Consider the following 15872-nt stretch of genomic DNA (forward strand, 5'->3'; position numbering starts at 1 on the left):
TTGTTGGTGTATATGGCAGTCGACTAATCCTACCCAGGTGGTGCGATAATAGGCGGAGCATTTGCAGGTCTATGGTCGCTTTTGTGGTGGCCGTGGTCATTCTGGGCTTTTGGAGTCGCCCTCTTCGCAATCGCCATTCTATCCATGTTTATCCTCCCATCAGTGCCTTTGGATCCGGAGATACGCAGTCTTTCGTACAAGGAGCGGATTCGAGAGCTGGATTTGCTTGGTGCAACAGTCGGCATCACGGCCATGATTCTCTTCAACTTTGCGTGGAACCAAGCTCCGGGCTTCGGATGGGAGCAGCCGTATATCTACGCAATGTTGATTGTGGGCATCCTTCTCTTTCCTGTCTTCTTCTGGATTGAGATCAAGGTGTCTGAGAAACCACTAATTCCGCTCGATGCACTCAGTACGGACGTCTCGTTTGTGCTGACATGCATCATGTGTGGCTGGGCTGCTTTTGGTAAGTGATACCGACTTGAACATGGTTGTTTCTCGCTAATGTAACAAAGGCATTTGGGTTTACTACTACTTCCAGTTTTTGCAACGACTGCGAGGCGAATCGCCACTTCTCACCATAGCGCACACATGTCCTGTGGCGATATCGGGATTCATCGCCGCCATCACTACCGGCCATGTCATCTCGCGCATCGGTCCGGGCTGGGTCATGCTCATCAGTATGCTTGCCTTCTTGACAGGTAACATACTCGTTGCTACCATGCCCATACAGCAAATCTACTGGGCGCAGGCTTTTGTGACAACCTTGGTCATTCCTTGGGGCATGGATATGAGCTTCCCGGCTGCTACGCTGATCATGAGCAACGCTGTGGCAAAGAGGCACCAGGGCATGGCCGCCAGTCTGGTGAATACAGTGGTGAACTACAGTATCAGCATTGGTGTAGGTATTGCGGGTACAGTGGAGGCGCATGTGAATAATGGTGGGACAAGGGTAGAAGATGAGCTGGCTGGGTATCGTGGGGCGTTGTATGTCAGCGTAGGGTTGAGCGGCATTGGTGTCGTGACTAGTTTGGTGTTCCTGCTTAAGATGTGGATGAGGCAAAGGAGGACATGATCATTATAGAGACAATTAGAGAGATGCATGCAGAAATTGCGCAACGTAGTACGTTCTTCCCGCTGTTCTTTCCGCACCTGCATGAGCTATCGGCACGGCTTCCATTGCGGGAGTGAGATTACGTCATCAGCCGAAATCGTCCCACCATTCATACCAAGAGTTGCCAGGCAACCACCACGACAGACGTCGAACACGCGGGGCTGCAGCCCACAAGTCAGGACTGAGACATTAGCCACCACCATTGCACTCAACGTGACCCCTCCAGCCTCGCCTTGGAGTTGCGACATGATGGCGTCGTCCAATCCGCCCATCTACCAGCTGCCAGACGAACTGTTAATACATGTCGCCTCTTACCTGCCTGATTCAACTGCCCCCACACACCTGAGGAACCTCTCTCTCGTATCGCGCAAACTCCGTCCAGCCGCCCAGGAAACCTTGCACGGCACAGTGAAATTGATCGTTTCCTGTGGTTGCCACCCCAAGGTCAACGCGGTGCTAAAGCTACTCCGTACACTGTTGGACCGTCCGGACCTAGCCTTAAAAGTCAAGACTCTTCGCATGAGAACGGTTCGCAAGAACATTGCTAAGCTATGTGACGACCAGGGCTTTGACCTTGAGCCTTTGCGCACGCGAAGTCTGGCGAGACTGGGAGAGCTGGGTTACACAAAGTCGCATCCGTGGTACCGCACTGTCCAAAACTCCATTGAATCAGGCTTCGCTGGAGTGTTGATGACACTGGTTCCAACCCTCACTCACCTCGATTTCTGGGTAAAAGATCATCATCGCGGCCCACCGTCAGGCGAGTGTGTCTCTGGGCTCTTTGGGGGTCTGGGCCTTCCAGATATCATCGTCAAGACATGGGCTAATCTACAACATCTCACAACGAGCGATACGCATGTGTTGAAGTGTAATGTTCAGCTCGACAATCTCAAGAGCCTTGACCTAAAGACAGTATCCATTGGCACCGTGCTGCGTCTGAACGGTCCAGGATGTCTCCATGGAGCCGAGAACCTTGAAGATCTAGCTATGAGCGTCTCAATGGGGTTTGCGGATCGCATCTTGATGGATACAACAGAGATCGAGCTCAGTAGCCTTTTCGAGGCGCTGAGCTGCAACCACCTCCGAAGTCTCAAACTAGTTCTGTTAGTCTATACACCAAGTAGACGTTGAACTACTGCTAACTATCATCGACCTAGTGTCAACGATGGCTATCACGAAGGCCTCCATGCTCTGGACCCAGGTTTAGGGCTTGACGTGGGATACTTCGTGGATCAGATCGACAGCGTTAAACACAGTCTGGAAAGCCTCACCATTATGCTCGAGACGGCGGACGACGATGTTGCCCTCGAATTCAGTGTTGACAACATGATCAGTCCGAAGTTGTCTATGAGGCACTTTACTGCTCTAAAACATCTCGTCGTGCTACAGGCTTTCATTTGCGATTTCAACAACGACGACGACTGGGCAGATAATTCTTGTATGCCCGACGAACTACCACAAAACCTGGAGACGCTGGAAATCATATACCCTACTCCACTCATAGAAGAGTGGGCCAAGTGTCTACGAAGTGAAGACGAGGAGATACTACCGAATCTTCGGGAGCTTACATTGACCTGCAGTGAAGGGGTAGGCATGCCTGCACAAGTTTTTGAAGATGAGACGCAGGACACGACTTGGTCGGACTTGTCGGAAGAAGGAATCGAGACGTATGTCTTCTGTCAAACCCGGCAAGTTCGACATAACGTGAAAGATCTCTTTTCAAGGCGCCATTCGAGTGAGGATGACGATACTGATGAAGATATGCCGGACCTATCGAATTCAGTGGACTAGGCGGAGGACCAACTTGGTATTCTACAGGATCAAAAGTGCATGCTTTGGATGGTAATGCTATCTCTCCATATGTACTCGAATGCCGATATGAAGGCAAATAAGGGAAGAATCGCTCACATAGTGAAGGCTAGTAAATATAATAGCTAATGCTTGTGTCTCTGCACACAAGTCCTATACCGACTTACAAATGCTGTCATCTATTGCATTGCTGCAACATTTATCGTGATGCACGAGGTACTCTGCCGGTTCTAATCGCCGGGGTCTAGTCTTGTTTAGGAAATACCGGGGCTATCCTGCCTATCGATAAAGCTTGAGTGCTTGTGCAAGGGATCCCATGCGGCGTAGTCAAGCACCAGGCATCAGCCACCATAATCAGCACGAAAACATCGCTATTCCTATCGCGACCACCTGTTGGAAAACCTGCAAACGCATACATCACACAAATTCAAATATGTCTGACACCGAAGCGTGGCCTCCCGCCCAAGGTCTCACGACCAAGATCGTCCCACGCGAGAATGCCATCCTCCAACTACCCTACTCAACCACCATCCACGCACCAGCCCAACTCGTCTTCGACACCATTCTCAACCTCGCCGACTACCCCAAATGGAACACCTGGATCCCCTCTGGCCGCATCCTCACACAACCCGACTCAGTCGACGCCTCTGACTCCAGTCGCATGCACATTGGCACCACCATGGTCTTCAACGTCATCATGAACGCGTCCAAGCCGACTAGCATCACAGAAACTTCGCTCAAAGTCGTAGACATCAGCACGCCCTCCGCACCCAGCGACTACCTCCCACCCGCGCTGCTCGCCGACCCCTCATTCACCGCCGACGCGAGTAAAGTGTACCGCGTCAGCTGGACGGGCCACGGCGGCATGGACTCTTGGGGCGTAATGAGGTTGGAGCGGGTGCAGGAGGTTATTGTAAAGGGAGAGGAGGAGTGCGAGGTTAGGAGTTGGGAGATTATGGGGGGTGTTATGGCGAGGGTTGTTAAGTTGGCGGTTGGGGGTACGTTGGTGGAGAAGACGAGGCTTTGGTGTGAGGATTTGAAGGGGTTTTGTGAGAGGGTTCATCGGGAAGGGAGGGGGGTGTGAGGGTGGGTGTAGGGGGCTGGGTGGATGGATGGAGAGGGGAGGGGAGATGGAGATGGAGATGGAGAGTGTGGGTGTAGTGCGCTGAGAATATGGATGTCGGAGATGGGGAGTATGTGACGTCGGTCTTTGCTTGTTATTCTGGTTCTGGTCCTGGCGCACTAGTCAACAGACCGATACCAAAACGTATACTCCCGTAGCGTTGAGACGATTGCACCCGATCTCTAGCATTCACGATCAATTCTAGAAGATTTGGCTAAAACGTGCTTGTCAGGTGTCTTTGCCTCGTCTCGGTGACATGGATCCGCCAGTACCAACTTGATACCGATCTTCATAGCTCCATACCTGACGGAGTACTGTCCTCCGAACGATGCCCAGCAGTCATGTTTACCCAACATTCCCACACTTTCTATTGCTGCAACCGACCTACCATCTTCCCAAACATCGCGTTTCCAATACGTGCGCAAGTCGGCGGCCGAAAGGCTTCGACAGTGTCAAGCCCAAACGGTTCGCCCTGGCGCAAAGCTTCACATTAGCCAAGCTTCACAATTGCAACCGCAACGGGCTTGCAGCCTCGCGCATAACTACCTAAGCGGGCGGCTTACCGTTTTCAGTACCCCGATGCCCCGGCGCAAATTTCTCCACCACCGAAGCAAGGTTTCGACCACCATGAGCCGTTTTGGGGAGGTTACGCTGTCATGGTAGCATGCGGAGGCAACGGCTGTGTCCAGTCAGAAGAGGGGGACTGACTCTGGGGCCCCACGAGCGGAGTGCTCCACAGGTCGGAGGAGAAAAGTGGGCGTATGTGCAACGATATCATCGTGGAATATTCAACCGAAGCGTCTTGAGGTCGTGGTATAAGATAGCTGGGCCCGCCCATGGTCTTTGGGGTTGTTTTCATCGTTATTGCTGTACCGTTTTCTGCCGGTTCTGCGTCGGACGTAGTCATCCTCGGCCATGGATCAGATACACAAGCTCAATGTCGTTCATCGACTTGAGAAGCGCAGCTTGCTCATTGCGTAAGATGTTTTCCCTCTATAATCCCATTTCCCTATGCTGATGGTGTAACAGAATCAACTGCATCGCCGGTCTATCGATCCTATTCTTCGGTTACGACCAGGGTATGATGGGTGGTGTCAACACGGCATATGACTACTACACCCTCATGGGCTTCGGCCACAGAGGTCCTGATGGCGGCCCCGTGGTTGACGATACTTTACTGCAGGGAGGCATCGTGTCCGTCTACTACCTTGGAACACTCGTAGGGTGTCTGGTGGGTGGCTCGGTTGGTGACCGCTTTGGACGCATCAAGACTATTTTCCTCGGAGCAGCTGTCGCGACGGTCGGTGCAGCCCTACAGTGCTCAGCGATGAACCACGAATGGATGATTTGCGCACGTCTGGTCAATGGTTGGGGTACTGGTATCCTGAACTCCATTATTCCCGTTTGGGCGACGGAGACTGCGGAGCATACCTCGCGAGGTCAATTCATCGCAATCGAGTTTACCCTCAACATCTTTGGTGTGGTGATTGCGTACTGGCTGGAATACGCATGCTCCTTCTACGGCGACGGCACCTCTTCCTTCATCTGGCGCTTCCCCATCGCGTTCCAAATCCCAATGCTCTTGATTCTCATGGCAGGCGTTATGTTCTTCCCAGAGTCGCCGCGTTGGCTCATCAAGATGGGTCGTGAGGCTGAAGGGCGCTACGTCCTAGCGCGCCTCCGAGGCGACTCGGGTGAAGACAAGGAAAGAGCCGAGACTGAATTCCAAGAAATCGTAGCTTCCTGCGAGCTTGAACGCTCAAACTTCAGGAAGCAGAGCTACTTCCATATGCTGTTTGGTATCGGCTCTGGCAAGCTACACACCGGTCGCCGCGTGCAGCTTGTCATCTGGCTCCAGATCATGCAGGAATGGATTGGTATCGCTGGTGTCACCATCTATGCGCCGACCATCTTTGGCATCGCAGGCATGAGCCCGTCCAAGCGCCAATGGATCTCCGGTCTCAACAACATCTTCTACATGTTTGCAACACTCATCTGCGTCTTCACTCTTGACCGTATCGGCCGTCGCTGGACTTGTTATTGGGGTTCCGTTGGACAGGGCATCGCAATGGCTCTCGCAGGTGGATTCTCGTATCTCGGCCAGCAAGCCACCAAGGACGGCGACCTGAGCAAAGCATCTTCATACGGAAACGCAGCTGTGTCCATGGTATTCATCTTTACGGCAGTCTTTGGCGCTACATGGCTTACCGTCCCCTGGCTTTATCCAGCAGAAATCTTCCCGCTGGAGGTGCGCGCGAAGGGAAATGCTTGGGGTGTCGTGGGTTGGTCCATTGGTAACGGTTGGCTCACGCTCCTATGCCCAATCATGTTCGAGGCCCTAGGTGAAAAGACGTTATACATATTTGCTGCTTGCAACGCCATTACCATTCCCATGGTATGGGCGCTCTACCCGGAAACGAACCAGCGTACGCTCGAGGAGATTGACTTGCTGTTCGCGTCTGACAGCATCTGGAATTGGGAGGCGGAGAAGAACTTTGCTGCCTTGAGGGATGAGCTTACTTACCATACGGCGGCGACTGCGAAAAAGGACGATATCGAACAACTTTCGCGTCGCGGGTCCAAGAGTAGTGCGGCTCGCGGTGCTAGCATTCATGTTGATAAGCTATAGATAGTATTGTATTTGAATGACACTCTACTATCTTATCCTACCTATTTCCCTCTTTTTCAAGCAACCCATGGAGCCGTTTGGGCTGGCCGAAGGCCAAACAAATATTGATTTTTACATGTAATATTCTATGATACTCAAGGCAGTTTCATACTTTACTCGAAAAGAGATTGTACCACATCTCTCATCATGGGGTGCAGCAAGGTGGTGTTCGGCATAATGGCATCGTCACGGAGCCAAAATGAACACCAGTTCGTGGCATCTAACTGCCGTTGCGCCTGATCCCACAGACGGAATGCGCAAGCACTGACACGGTACATAAGGTTCCTATGTACGAAGAGCAGGAGCGATGGTGTTCGGCATGATGACATCGTCACGGAGCCGAAACGAACACAACTCAACGGCATCTACAGTAACTACGGGTCCCCCTCAACTCACAGACGGAATACACGAGCACCGACAATTTAAACAAAGTTCCTCTGTACGAAGAGCGTGAGCGAAAACCTTGTAGGTGAGCTGATAATATACTAGGCGCAGAGGCCTACGACAGGCCAGGATGAGTATCGTACCTCTACAACACTCCGACATAATCCAATTCATCCGCTACCATCGCGCGAGACCTTTTCCTACCTCTACAAGTCCCACTACCCCCGCCACCAACACGATGCATTACAGCTATATCCTTTTACTACTTTGTGGTATCGCGAGCGCAAAGAATTCGAAAAGAGGCGACTTCCATTTCATTCGAATCTATGGAGGCAGATGCGTGCAAGTAGGAGGCATTAAAACAGGAGTAAGTTAACAACGTTAACATTGAAATCAACAATGAAGTATTAATAATTACATAGCCAAAGTGGAGAATTCCTCATACCTGGCAAGACGATATCAAGGATAGACTCATCAAAGCATGCCCTCTTGGCAGCTCACCCAGGCCAGAAGAGGCTATGATGGACCACCCAGAGAATCCATGTGTTAGCGGCAAGGATGGTGTTCAATTCTTTAAAGTACAGGTAAGGAGCTGCAATCTATATGTCTCCGATATTTAACTAACCTGATTTTATTAAAGGCAGCCTGTTATGTCTAGCTATAACTAGTGGAAAAGCTCGGTGAAGCTATCCTGGCAATATTGTAATCGATGATTCTTCAGTTTAATAAATTGGGGTATTTTGTAATGTCGATTCTAAAACGTGAAGTCCCCTTTATCAGGAACTCTGCTATTTTTTAATACATGTCTTGATTGTAGATGGAATGCTACTATTTCCTCGTCTAGGCACTACAACCTACGTTGTTCATCGGCCCTTGGAATAGCATGTTTTACTTTCGTAGTATCTACCAAAAACAAATTCTTGCAAGGAATACAAGTGCAGGACACCTTTACCTTGATGGCATGCGTAGACTCCGATGCCTGGTAAGAGGGCAACCGTAAAAGCTTTCAACGGTGCCTCATGAGATCCGGTATGCTTGGGCAAGGCGACTTAGACACAATGCCTTCCTGGGCCCATTTTTGCATTGTTGCTGACATCCAAGTCAGAAAGGTATGCATAGGTATAGCAAATTTAACATACCGTGCACAGCGGCCTTCGTGAAGACTCCTGTCACCCGTGCACCACAAAAAGCAAGTGGGTGTATCGGGAGGTTTTGCGTTACAATCATCCGATTGGATTGAACAACCGGGTGCCAATGGAGTTACAAAGGATGCGTAGTACGCAAGAACGGTAAGAGTTATCAAACGCATGTCTTCTTGGAATCAGTAGTCGTTGGGTCTAGTTGAGGTGGCTCGCAAGTCTTATTCAGGTCGACTATGCAGGGAAAAGGAGCTTTCGTGCGAATACAAGGGAATGGTAGGAGAACTCGGGTTGCTGATGCCTGGACAGGGAATCTGGTAGGTACGAAGGCACAAAGAGAAAGCGGATCGACGCAGATGAAAGCGAGATTTATACTTTCTCGATACGAAATCTAGCATTGGTTCCGGGCTATAACTAAGCTGCAGCGCCTACGGTGTTTAGTGTTAAGCGCTCCTTCCGCATCGCAGTTGTTACTACTTCCATCCACGCAGCGATCTCCCACCCTTTAAGGACACAAACGGTGCTATGACTTGCAGGGTTAAGTAAGTAAAGAATTGTTCGACATGACGGCAACAAGCGAAAGCTATTCCGTCGCATCTACCGTGCTGAGCTGACAGGCCAAATGAGCGAGGGTGGGCACGGTCTGTAGGTAAGCTGACTACCAACACGATAGGTACGTGTACCACGATGATCTATCTGTACATCTCACTATATACGAAACGTACAGGCAGTGGCAGCCCGGAACACCCACTGCTCTCATGTAGCCACCTTGCATACGCTTGGAGCCTGGAACCTTGCATCGCTGTCTGCACTCATTGCGCGATGAGTATCTGCTTCCAGTGCGTACTGTGGCTAGTTAGTCGCGATGGATATCTTCGGCCTGTACGTGACAGTCACAGTACATCGACGTACTGTGCTATTCCGAAGGCCGCTATATCGATCCAAGACTCAGGTCCGCCCGAGAGTTTGCTTACCTAGTCTAACTAGCCTGCGGAAGACTGCGGATGAAACGTCTAGGCGATCGCTCGTGTGCTACTTTGCGACCAACGCTGCCCTTGTATTCTTGCTCTCAGCCGCCAGAAACGCCCCACATACCGGGAGTGGCTGGATTCTGTTCCCAGACAAGGGAACTAACGACTCGCAGACCTGTTCAAGGGGGCTCGAAAGTGGAGTATATATGTGGGCTCAGATCTCATTGATGACATTCGCCTACCATCATCTTCTACCATCTTCCATCACCCCTGCAATCGATATCATGCATCTTGTACATCTTCTCCTACCACTAGTTAGCATTGCAAGCGCAGCGAGCACAGACAAATGTTCGACCGTTAGAGTTTCTCAGGCGGACAAATGTGCGCGTCCCGAAGCGGTAAGTTATCGACTTATTTATCATATATTAGCCAGATACTAACATCGTATAGGGAGTATATCTAGCTCCTAGGCTGGATGGTTACGCTATTAGTAATATGTGGGGCTACGTCTGTAAAGGAATTGCTCAAGGCGGCTCTATTGTCAAACCAAAAAACCCTTGCTACCCAGTTGGTGACCGCAGATACTTTGACGTATATGTTCGTAATCGCTACCTACTCTATACTGAGCTCTTACTAATTGCCTATGGCTATAGGTCAAGTGTTGCCCTCTTGGAGGTAGTTAGTAAAGATTATTGTCTACCTGGCCTGGAATACCTTACACACGTGGCCTGGAGGCGAAGAGAACTTCTGTTCTGGATACTACAGTTTGATGCAACTTACATCAAAAGCCTATCCTATGAGCGAAAGACGTTGATGTCCCTAGTGATCAGCGAGATCCGAGCGTTTGTCTTGAACTCGCAAGTAGACTCCGCAGATGCCGATTGATACCAGGGGTTTACAACCACGTACCCCATGTGCGCATTTCTTGACGTCTGACGTGAGGCTTCGTGATATCCGCACCCGTAAGATTGCACGTTCATACTTGGTCGGTGCATTACCAAGCGATTACAGATGTCACTCGTGTTGGCATCCGCTCCAGCGCTTTCGCAAGTTCGCGATACTTTCTAGAATATTCTAGGCTATCGCGATACTTTCTAGAATATTCTAGGCTATCGCGATACTTTCTAGAATATTCTAGACTATCGCGATACTTTCTAGACCGTTCTAGGCTATCGCGATACTTTCCAAGTTGTTCTAGATTTTTTTGCTCAAAACATGAGAGCAACCGACGTTGAGCCTTTAAGCAGTCTGGATATTAGAGTACTTAAAACGACCTGGTTGCCCTCGGTTTGCTGCGTCCTCTACATCACTGAACATCTAGCTCTACCCTAGAAGTCCTATACACTACCTCCGCCACTGACACAATGCACTACGCCTATCTTCTGGTATCGCTTGCCGGAGTCGCAAGCGCTATATGCAAAGAGTTCTATACACAAGGGGGCTATTGCAACCGTGTCGCAGCGGTATGATATTGACCTAGACACCGCTGTATAGAATAAAGTGCTCAATATTACATAGGGACAGTATAGGGTCCCTAATGATTGGAAGGAGAGGGGTTTCAAAAGAGCACAAGATGCATGCTTCAACATACACGGGGGGTTGATCGTACCAGGGGAAAGCATCAAGCTCGCTATCCCTGAAGATCCGTGCTATCCTGCCACTAGCACCGGGACCGCTAGGGATTTCTTTGTAAATGTAAGTGTTTGTTGAGAATATTCCGGTCACCTGTCACGAGGACGCTAAGTCACATGACCCACACCGCTCTATATTAGCCGAGCTTTGTATAGTTAGCAATTGACACACTTACATGCCATGACTGAGAGAGTCATTCTTTCTCAACAGTGTTATTATATTTCTCTTTTCCTTCTCCTTCTACTAACAACGTAATCTAATAGTATGACTGCTGTGAACTCCGCGCGCTCTGAATTCACGGACTCTATTATGTCCACGAAATCGCCCGTCTCATTATCGCCGCATGGCTATCACCCTCTCTTCTAGACTGCTGTGTTTGAATTCAAAGAATCACGATAAAGCATCAAATTCGCGATCGAAGAGAAGCCCCAGCTTTCATCCTATGAAGTCTATACGAGAGAGCACAATCAGATATCATATCTCTATTCATAAATCCAAAATTCTGCTAAATTTGCTCCGAAAAAGACAGGAATTCTCCTTGTGTCTATCGTGCTTTCCAATGAACCAAATAATCTCTAGAGTCGTGAATGGTACTTTGAATATCAGGTGAGATATGCTTTACTGGAATGGGGAGAGAAGGATTCATGCGGTTGTTGGTGGTGGTATCGATTGTGAGCCCTACCAGCGGTACCCAACCTGCATTATTGTCCTGCAACTGCAATACTCGACTGCGAAACTAGTTCCCTCTCTTCCTTGAGTGAAAATTTTCAGGACACACATCGATACACAGGAGGAACTGCATCTCATGGTGCTGAGTGAAGTGATTCGGCACTGATACATGATCTGGGAGCATAGGATTGATACGATCGTCTTGGAAAAACTCCATAGTCTGCGTACGGGCTTTGCGAAAGGCCACACTACATTCGCAGTATCGCAGATAGTCTGGGAATGCGTGACTTCATAGGGTGTGCCGTTCTAACCTTGACTTCCTGACATAGTTTGTTCCTTAGCTTTCCTTCGCCGTTCAGTAAGCCGAGTAAAACAATACAAGTTGAAACTGTTAGTAATTACAATTTTCTTATCCTTAGTAATGTTACTATCTATTGTTATTATAACATGTATCTTGATTATGGCGTCTCTATACCTTGAATAGGGTAGGAAAGGCTATTCTCTACCTCTTCGTATAGATATCGCTATGACGCATCGAATGCTTATATAATATACGCCCCTTCCGAGTTTTTCTAACATTAACTAACCTCTTGACCCTTAACCAACAGTATCTGCAAAGCAAATGCTTTCATCCGTGATATAGACCAGCCAGGGGTACCTGCAGCACCCCTCGACAATCGCAGACATAGAAGCGGGGTTTACCTGCAGGTCTGCCGTGACCAGCCGATCTTCGCGCTTCGGTAATTGGTAGGATGGCAAAAAGCAAAGGTCGAAAACAAAAGACAGTTCGGACTGTGGAAATGAAGACTTGGAACGCGCAAATTCAGCAATGGCATCTTCATTTGCAGCAGAAAGTAGGTAGGTAGGGAAATGTTTCTCAGTCCAAGTATTCAGCATTTCATCTCCATCATCATACGACAAGTTGCAGCGCAAGCTTTGACTAGGTGTTTCCATTGCCACCAAGCTGTCAGCCATCGGTGTCTAAGACTCCTGTACATGGCCGGTCGTTGCGATCAGACTACGCTAGTACTAAAGCTCGCAAGCACAGCCAGCCACACACACTCGGGGCGCGCCAGAAAAAAGAAGAACCATGACCTCGTTTCTTCAGCTAAAACATCGGTTTTCTAGACTACGGACTTGGCTCTTGCTGTGGCGTTCATAGCACAGCCGATCTCATTGGCCATCAAGCAAAATTGGCTGCAACAAGCCTATGCTGCACATCCACTGTCTAGAACCCATAGACGCCGTCCACCTGCATCCACCAACACATTCAACAACGATGAAACAAGGTAACTCATCTCTGGACTCGAAAGGGACGCAGCCTTCCCACACCGCAGCGAAAGATCGACGACTACCTAGGTAAGATCCTTCAGGCCGGGTCCCGATCACCAGGAACCAGGAGCTACTCGTACCTGCAGCTAGCACCGTAGGTAGGGACCTCTGCATGCGCTCAACGCCTCCGGTGGCCGTAGCACCCACACATGCGCACCTGCCATGGCCATCCCAACGAACGGAACGGAATGGCCAGACAGCAGCTCATCATTCAGTGGGAAAGGTGTACACGCGTTCCTGCATCTCCGCGTCTCAGCTACTCCTTCAACGCACATGGCTCTAGCGCCCAAGCTCGATCCAGTTCGTTGAGGTCGTCGAAAAGATATATATCCACCTTGTTTCCTTTCGTTACCGTCTCTTTGGTTCTTCGTCATCCATCACATTCTCTTCAGTTTGATCCTTGTCAACGGCACCCACACTCATTTGGGCTATTTGTTTACTCCAAGACCTTCCTGTCTTTTCCATCTACCCGTTCGGACAAAAGCTTATCCCATTCCGTTCCATTCAACCACATTTTCTTCACCTCTCAACCGTCTTCACACATTATATACCCAACCCACCCAGCAAACATGAAGACCTTCACCACCACCACCGCTCTTTTCACCGCATTCATCGCCCTCGTAGCTGCCACACCCCTCAACCACGCCGGCCCCTCCCAGGGCACCGGCGCAGGCTCACCACACTTTCACGGCGGTCACAACGGCAGCCACCACCATCCCAGCATGAACAATGGCAACCACACCATAAACGGTACATCCACCATCCGTATGACGGTTACCCACACACGTACATCGACTATCTTCGCCGAGCCTACACAGTTCAACAACAGTGCGCCGGCAATGGCTACAGATGGCATCTCTGCGCCGTTTACACCTATCGACATGGCTAATGCAACGCCGACACCGTCGAGTGACGAGTCTGACGACGCCGGACTCGCTGCCGCGACGGGCCTTTGGTGATTCTAAAACAGCCTGACCGGGTGTGCATCGCAAGTCGACACGAAGACTACTGCCTGCCGTCTTACCTCGGCGCCTTTGCAAGCATGTGACCAAAAAATAACTAAAAAGCGTGGAGAACACAGATATGGTGTTGACTGTTGTGGAGTGGTGTTTCTTCTTCTTTTGGGATTGGGTCTGGGTACAGTGGAAGAAAATACGCGGTATTGAGTACCTTGTATATATATCAAATTATCTTCTTGTATCAAATATACCATCGCTTACGTTTCTACGGTCCCTGAGTACGTGTTGTGTTTGCTCAAGTTGCGTTCAGACTGATTGCAACGTGACGCATGAGTAGTGTTCGTTTCAAATAGGAAAGACGTGCATGATGCTTGTGTGGATATTGCACAATGTGTTAGGGAAGAGTGTAAGTTGAGAGCATTAGTCGTGTTTGCGATAGTATGTTTACCCACACAATGACACGAACCAAATGCCTGGCCCTGCAACACCTCGTATCAAGATGTCGCATTGACGCCTCATCAATGACACGTCTCAAAAAGCTCCGTGGCACTCAACCTCATCGACGTACTCACCTTACTACTCGTCCTAACATGCTTGGAAGCCTGGGGCCTAATTTCACAGTCAGTTGATTCGTGTTTCTCAACCACGACGCCCAACACCCAACACGTCAATCAAACCAGAGAAAAAGAAACTTCACTTACACATCCCCAACCACCTTCCTCAACCTCAAACTATCCACCCATTCTCCTTTAACAAACTCGCCCTCTTTCATCAAACTATGTCGCTCAAACCCCAGCCGGTCCGCCAACCGACACGCCGCCTCATTCCGCGGATCACATTCAATCTCCATTTCCAGTTTCCCCTGGTCCTGCAGGCGTCCCTTGAGCGCCTCGATAAAGGCGCTCATGGCTTCTGTGGCGTAACCCTTGCTCTGGTACGCTGGCAAAAAGGAGAACCAGAGGTTGGCGTGGGTGACGGGTTTGATGGTTGATTCGCCGGGGAGTTTATCGCTGTTTGCTTGCGATGTGCGGGCGCCTACGCGGCCGATGAACTGACCGCCGCCGCCGTCGTCGCCTGTGGTTTCAACAGCGAGTTCGTAAATGGTGCGCGGGACGTCGTTGTGGTTTCTTATATTTTCAAGGACGAGTTGTCGGGCTTGTTGGCGGGTGCGCGGGAACCAAGTTTGGTATTTCGCATTTGCGCCATCGCCACCGTCGCCTTCGAGGGCGTAGTAGCCGTCTTCGTCTTTTACGACGAATTCGCGGAGGAGGAGCCGCGGGGGTTTTGATTGCCCCCGAAGCGTTCGCCTTTTGTGTTTGCGCGGGCGATGGCGGCGAGGTCTTCTTTGGAAAAAGCATTGGAGGCTTGTAGAATCTTTTGAATTATCGCGCTTTTGCCGACAATGTAGTCGACGATGTTTGTCGACGTGGCTGCAAGGGCGAGTTTGGTGGTTGCATACTCGGAGAGGAGGGTGGGGTTGTTGCAGAGGGTGTTGCGGAGACTGAGGTGATTGCGGGTTTGAGGGGCACCATCGACGCAGACGTAGATGTTGTGGCGGGTTGTGGTGCTGGGGTCTTTGAAGGCATGGCGGTCGACGACGCCTAGTTCACCGAGGTAATCTAGCTTTCCGTTTGCAATGAGTGCATCGATGACGGATTGAACATTGTCGCGCGTGACGATGATGTCGACGTCAATGAATGGTTTGGCTGCTAGACCTGGTACTGATGTACTACCCACGTGCTCGATCGAAAGGTAGTCGACGCCTTGTAGATAACCTTCCAAATCTGCCTTTATCCTCTCAAACTGCTGCGGCCATTCCGTGTTGTATTGCTCGACGACGACAGCCATCACGAAAGGCTGTAAGAGTTTTGGAGAGCTTTAGGCTGGAAATTTGTTGAAGGGGTTCTTCAGCGTAGTCGGCAAAACCTACCACGCCTGTCTGTGAAGGGTGCAGCACTCACCCGGGCGCGCCCGACGAGGTGCAGGAAAAACAAAGATGGTGTAGTGACAAGCAACAATACGAAAGCGAGCAGCGAATGAAATAACGAATGTAATATCCATGTTGTACATAC

The 15872-nt window shown here is 50.1% G+C and overlaps 10 protein-coding genes across 10 annotated transcripts; 7 read left to right on the forward strand and 3 right to left on the reverse strand.

The window, feature by feature from the left end:
• Window positions 1–144: 144 nt before the first annotated feature.
• PtrM4_017560 (MelB, Na+-melibiose symporter and related transporter) lies at window positions 145–1075 on the forward strand (the record flags this gene model as incomplete). Its single annotated transcript, XM_001931633.2, has 2 exons — window positions 145–466; window positions 516–1075. The coding sequence occupies 2 exons, from the start codon at window positions 145–147 to the stop codon at window positions 1073–1075; spliced, it is 882 nt and encodes a 293-aa protein (XP_001931668.2).
• Window positions 1076–1363: 288 nt separating this feature from the next.
• PtrM4_017570 (F-box multi-domain protein) lies at window positions 1364–2905 on the forward strand (the record flags this gene model as incomplete). Its single annotated transcript, XM_066103286.1, has 2 exons — window positions 1364–2217; window positions 2272–2905. The coding sequence occupies 2 exons, from the start codon at window positions 1364–1366 to the stop codon at window positions 2903–2905; spliced, it is 1488 nt and encodes a 495-aa protein (XP_065965488.1).
• Window positions 2906–3356: 451 nt separating this feature from the next.
• PtrM4_017580 (uncharacterized protein) lies at window positions 3357–4232 on the forward strand (the record flags this gene model as incomplete). Its single annotated transcript, XM_001931635.2, has 2 exons — window positions 3357–3921; window positions 4177–4232. The coding sequence occupies 2 exons, from the start codon at window positions 3357–3359 to the stop codon at window positions 4230–4232; spliced, it is 621 nt and encodes a 206-aa protein (XP_001931670.2).
• Window positions 4233–4961: 729 nt separating this feature from the next.
• PtrM4_017590 (AraJ, Arabinose efflux permease) lies at window positions 4962–6675 on the forward strand (the record flags this gene model as incomplete). The annotated part of the gene is made up of 2 exons (XM_001931636.1): window positions 4962–5023; window positions 5076–6675. 2 exons carry the CDS (start codon window positions 4962–4964, stop codon window positions 6673–6675), a joined length of 1662 nt encoding a protein of 553 aa, XP_001931671.1.
• Window positions 6676–8147: 1472 nt separating this feature from the next.
• Window positions 8148–8407, reverse strand: PtrM4_017600 (uncharacterized protein; the record flags this gene model as incomplete). Its single annotated transcript, XM_066103287.1, has 2 exons — window positions 8148–8187; window positions 8238–8407. 2 exons carry the CDS (start codon window positions 8405–8407, stop codon window positions 8148–8150), a joined length of 210 nt encoding a protein of 69 aa, XP_065965489.1.
• A 1085-nt stretch (window positions 8408–9492) lies between these two features.
• On the forward strand, window positions 9493–9891 carry PtrM4_017610 (uncharacterized protein; the record flags this gene model as incomplete). Its single annotated transcript, XM_066103288.1, has 3 exons — window positions 9493–9606; window positions 9659–9805; window positions 9862–9891. 3 exons carry the CDS (start codon window positions 9493–9495, stop codon window positions 9889–9891), a joined length of 291 nt encoding a protein of 96 aa, XP_065965490.1.
• Window positions 9892–10572: 681 nt separating this feature from the next.
• Window positions 10573–10918, forward strand: PtrM4_017620 (uncharacterized protein; the record flags this gene model as incomplete). Its single annotated transcript, XM_066103289.1, has 2 exons — window positions 10573–10671; window positions 10727–10918. 2 exons carry the CDS (start codon window positions 10573–10575, stop codon window positions 10916–10918), a joined length of 291 nt encoding a protein of 96 aa, XP_065965491.1.
• Window positions 10919–13410: 2492 nt separating this feature from the next.
• PtrM4_017630 (Tymo-45kd-70kd domain containing protein) lies at window positions 13411–13800 on the forward strand (the record flags this gene model as incomplete). Its single annotated transcript, XM_001931637.2, has 1 exon — window positions 13411–13800. One exon carries the CDS (start codon window positions 13411–13413, stop codon window positions 13798–13800), a length of 390 nt encoding a protein of 129 aa, XP_001931672.1.
• A 518-nt stretch (window positions 13801–14318) lies between these two features.
• On the reverse strand, window positions 14319–14707 carry PtrM4_017640 (uncharacterized protein; the record flags this gene model as incomplete). Its single annotated transcript, XM_001931638.2, has 2 exons — window positions 14319–14409; window positions 14502–14707. The coding sequence occupies 2 exons, from the start codon at window positions 14705–14707 to the stop codon at window positions 14319–14321; spliced, it is 297 nt and encodes a 98-aa protein (XP_001931673.2).
• Window positions 14708–15048: 341 nt separating this feature from the next.
• Window positions 15049–15648, reverse strand: PtrM4_017650 (UPF0157 multi-domain protein; the record flags this gene model as incomplete). Its single annotated transcript, XM_066103290.1, has 1 exon — window positions 15049–15648. One exon carries the CDS (start codon window positions 15646–15648, stop codon window positions 15049–15051), a length of 600 nt encoding a protein of 199 aa, XP_065965492.1.
• Between the last annotated feature and the right edge of the window lie 224 nt (window positions 15649–15872).

The sequence above is a fragment of the Pyrenophora tritici-repentis genome, chromosome 1, assembly GCF_003171515.1.
Source record: "Pyrenophora tritici-repentis strain M4 chromosome 1, whole genome shotgun sequence".
NCBI classification, from domain to species: Eukaryota; Fungi; Ascomycota; class Dothideomycetes; order Pleosporales; family Pleosporaceae; genus Pyrenophora; species Pyrenophora tritici-repentis.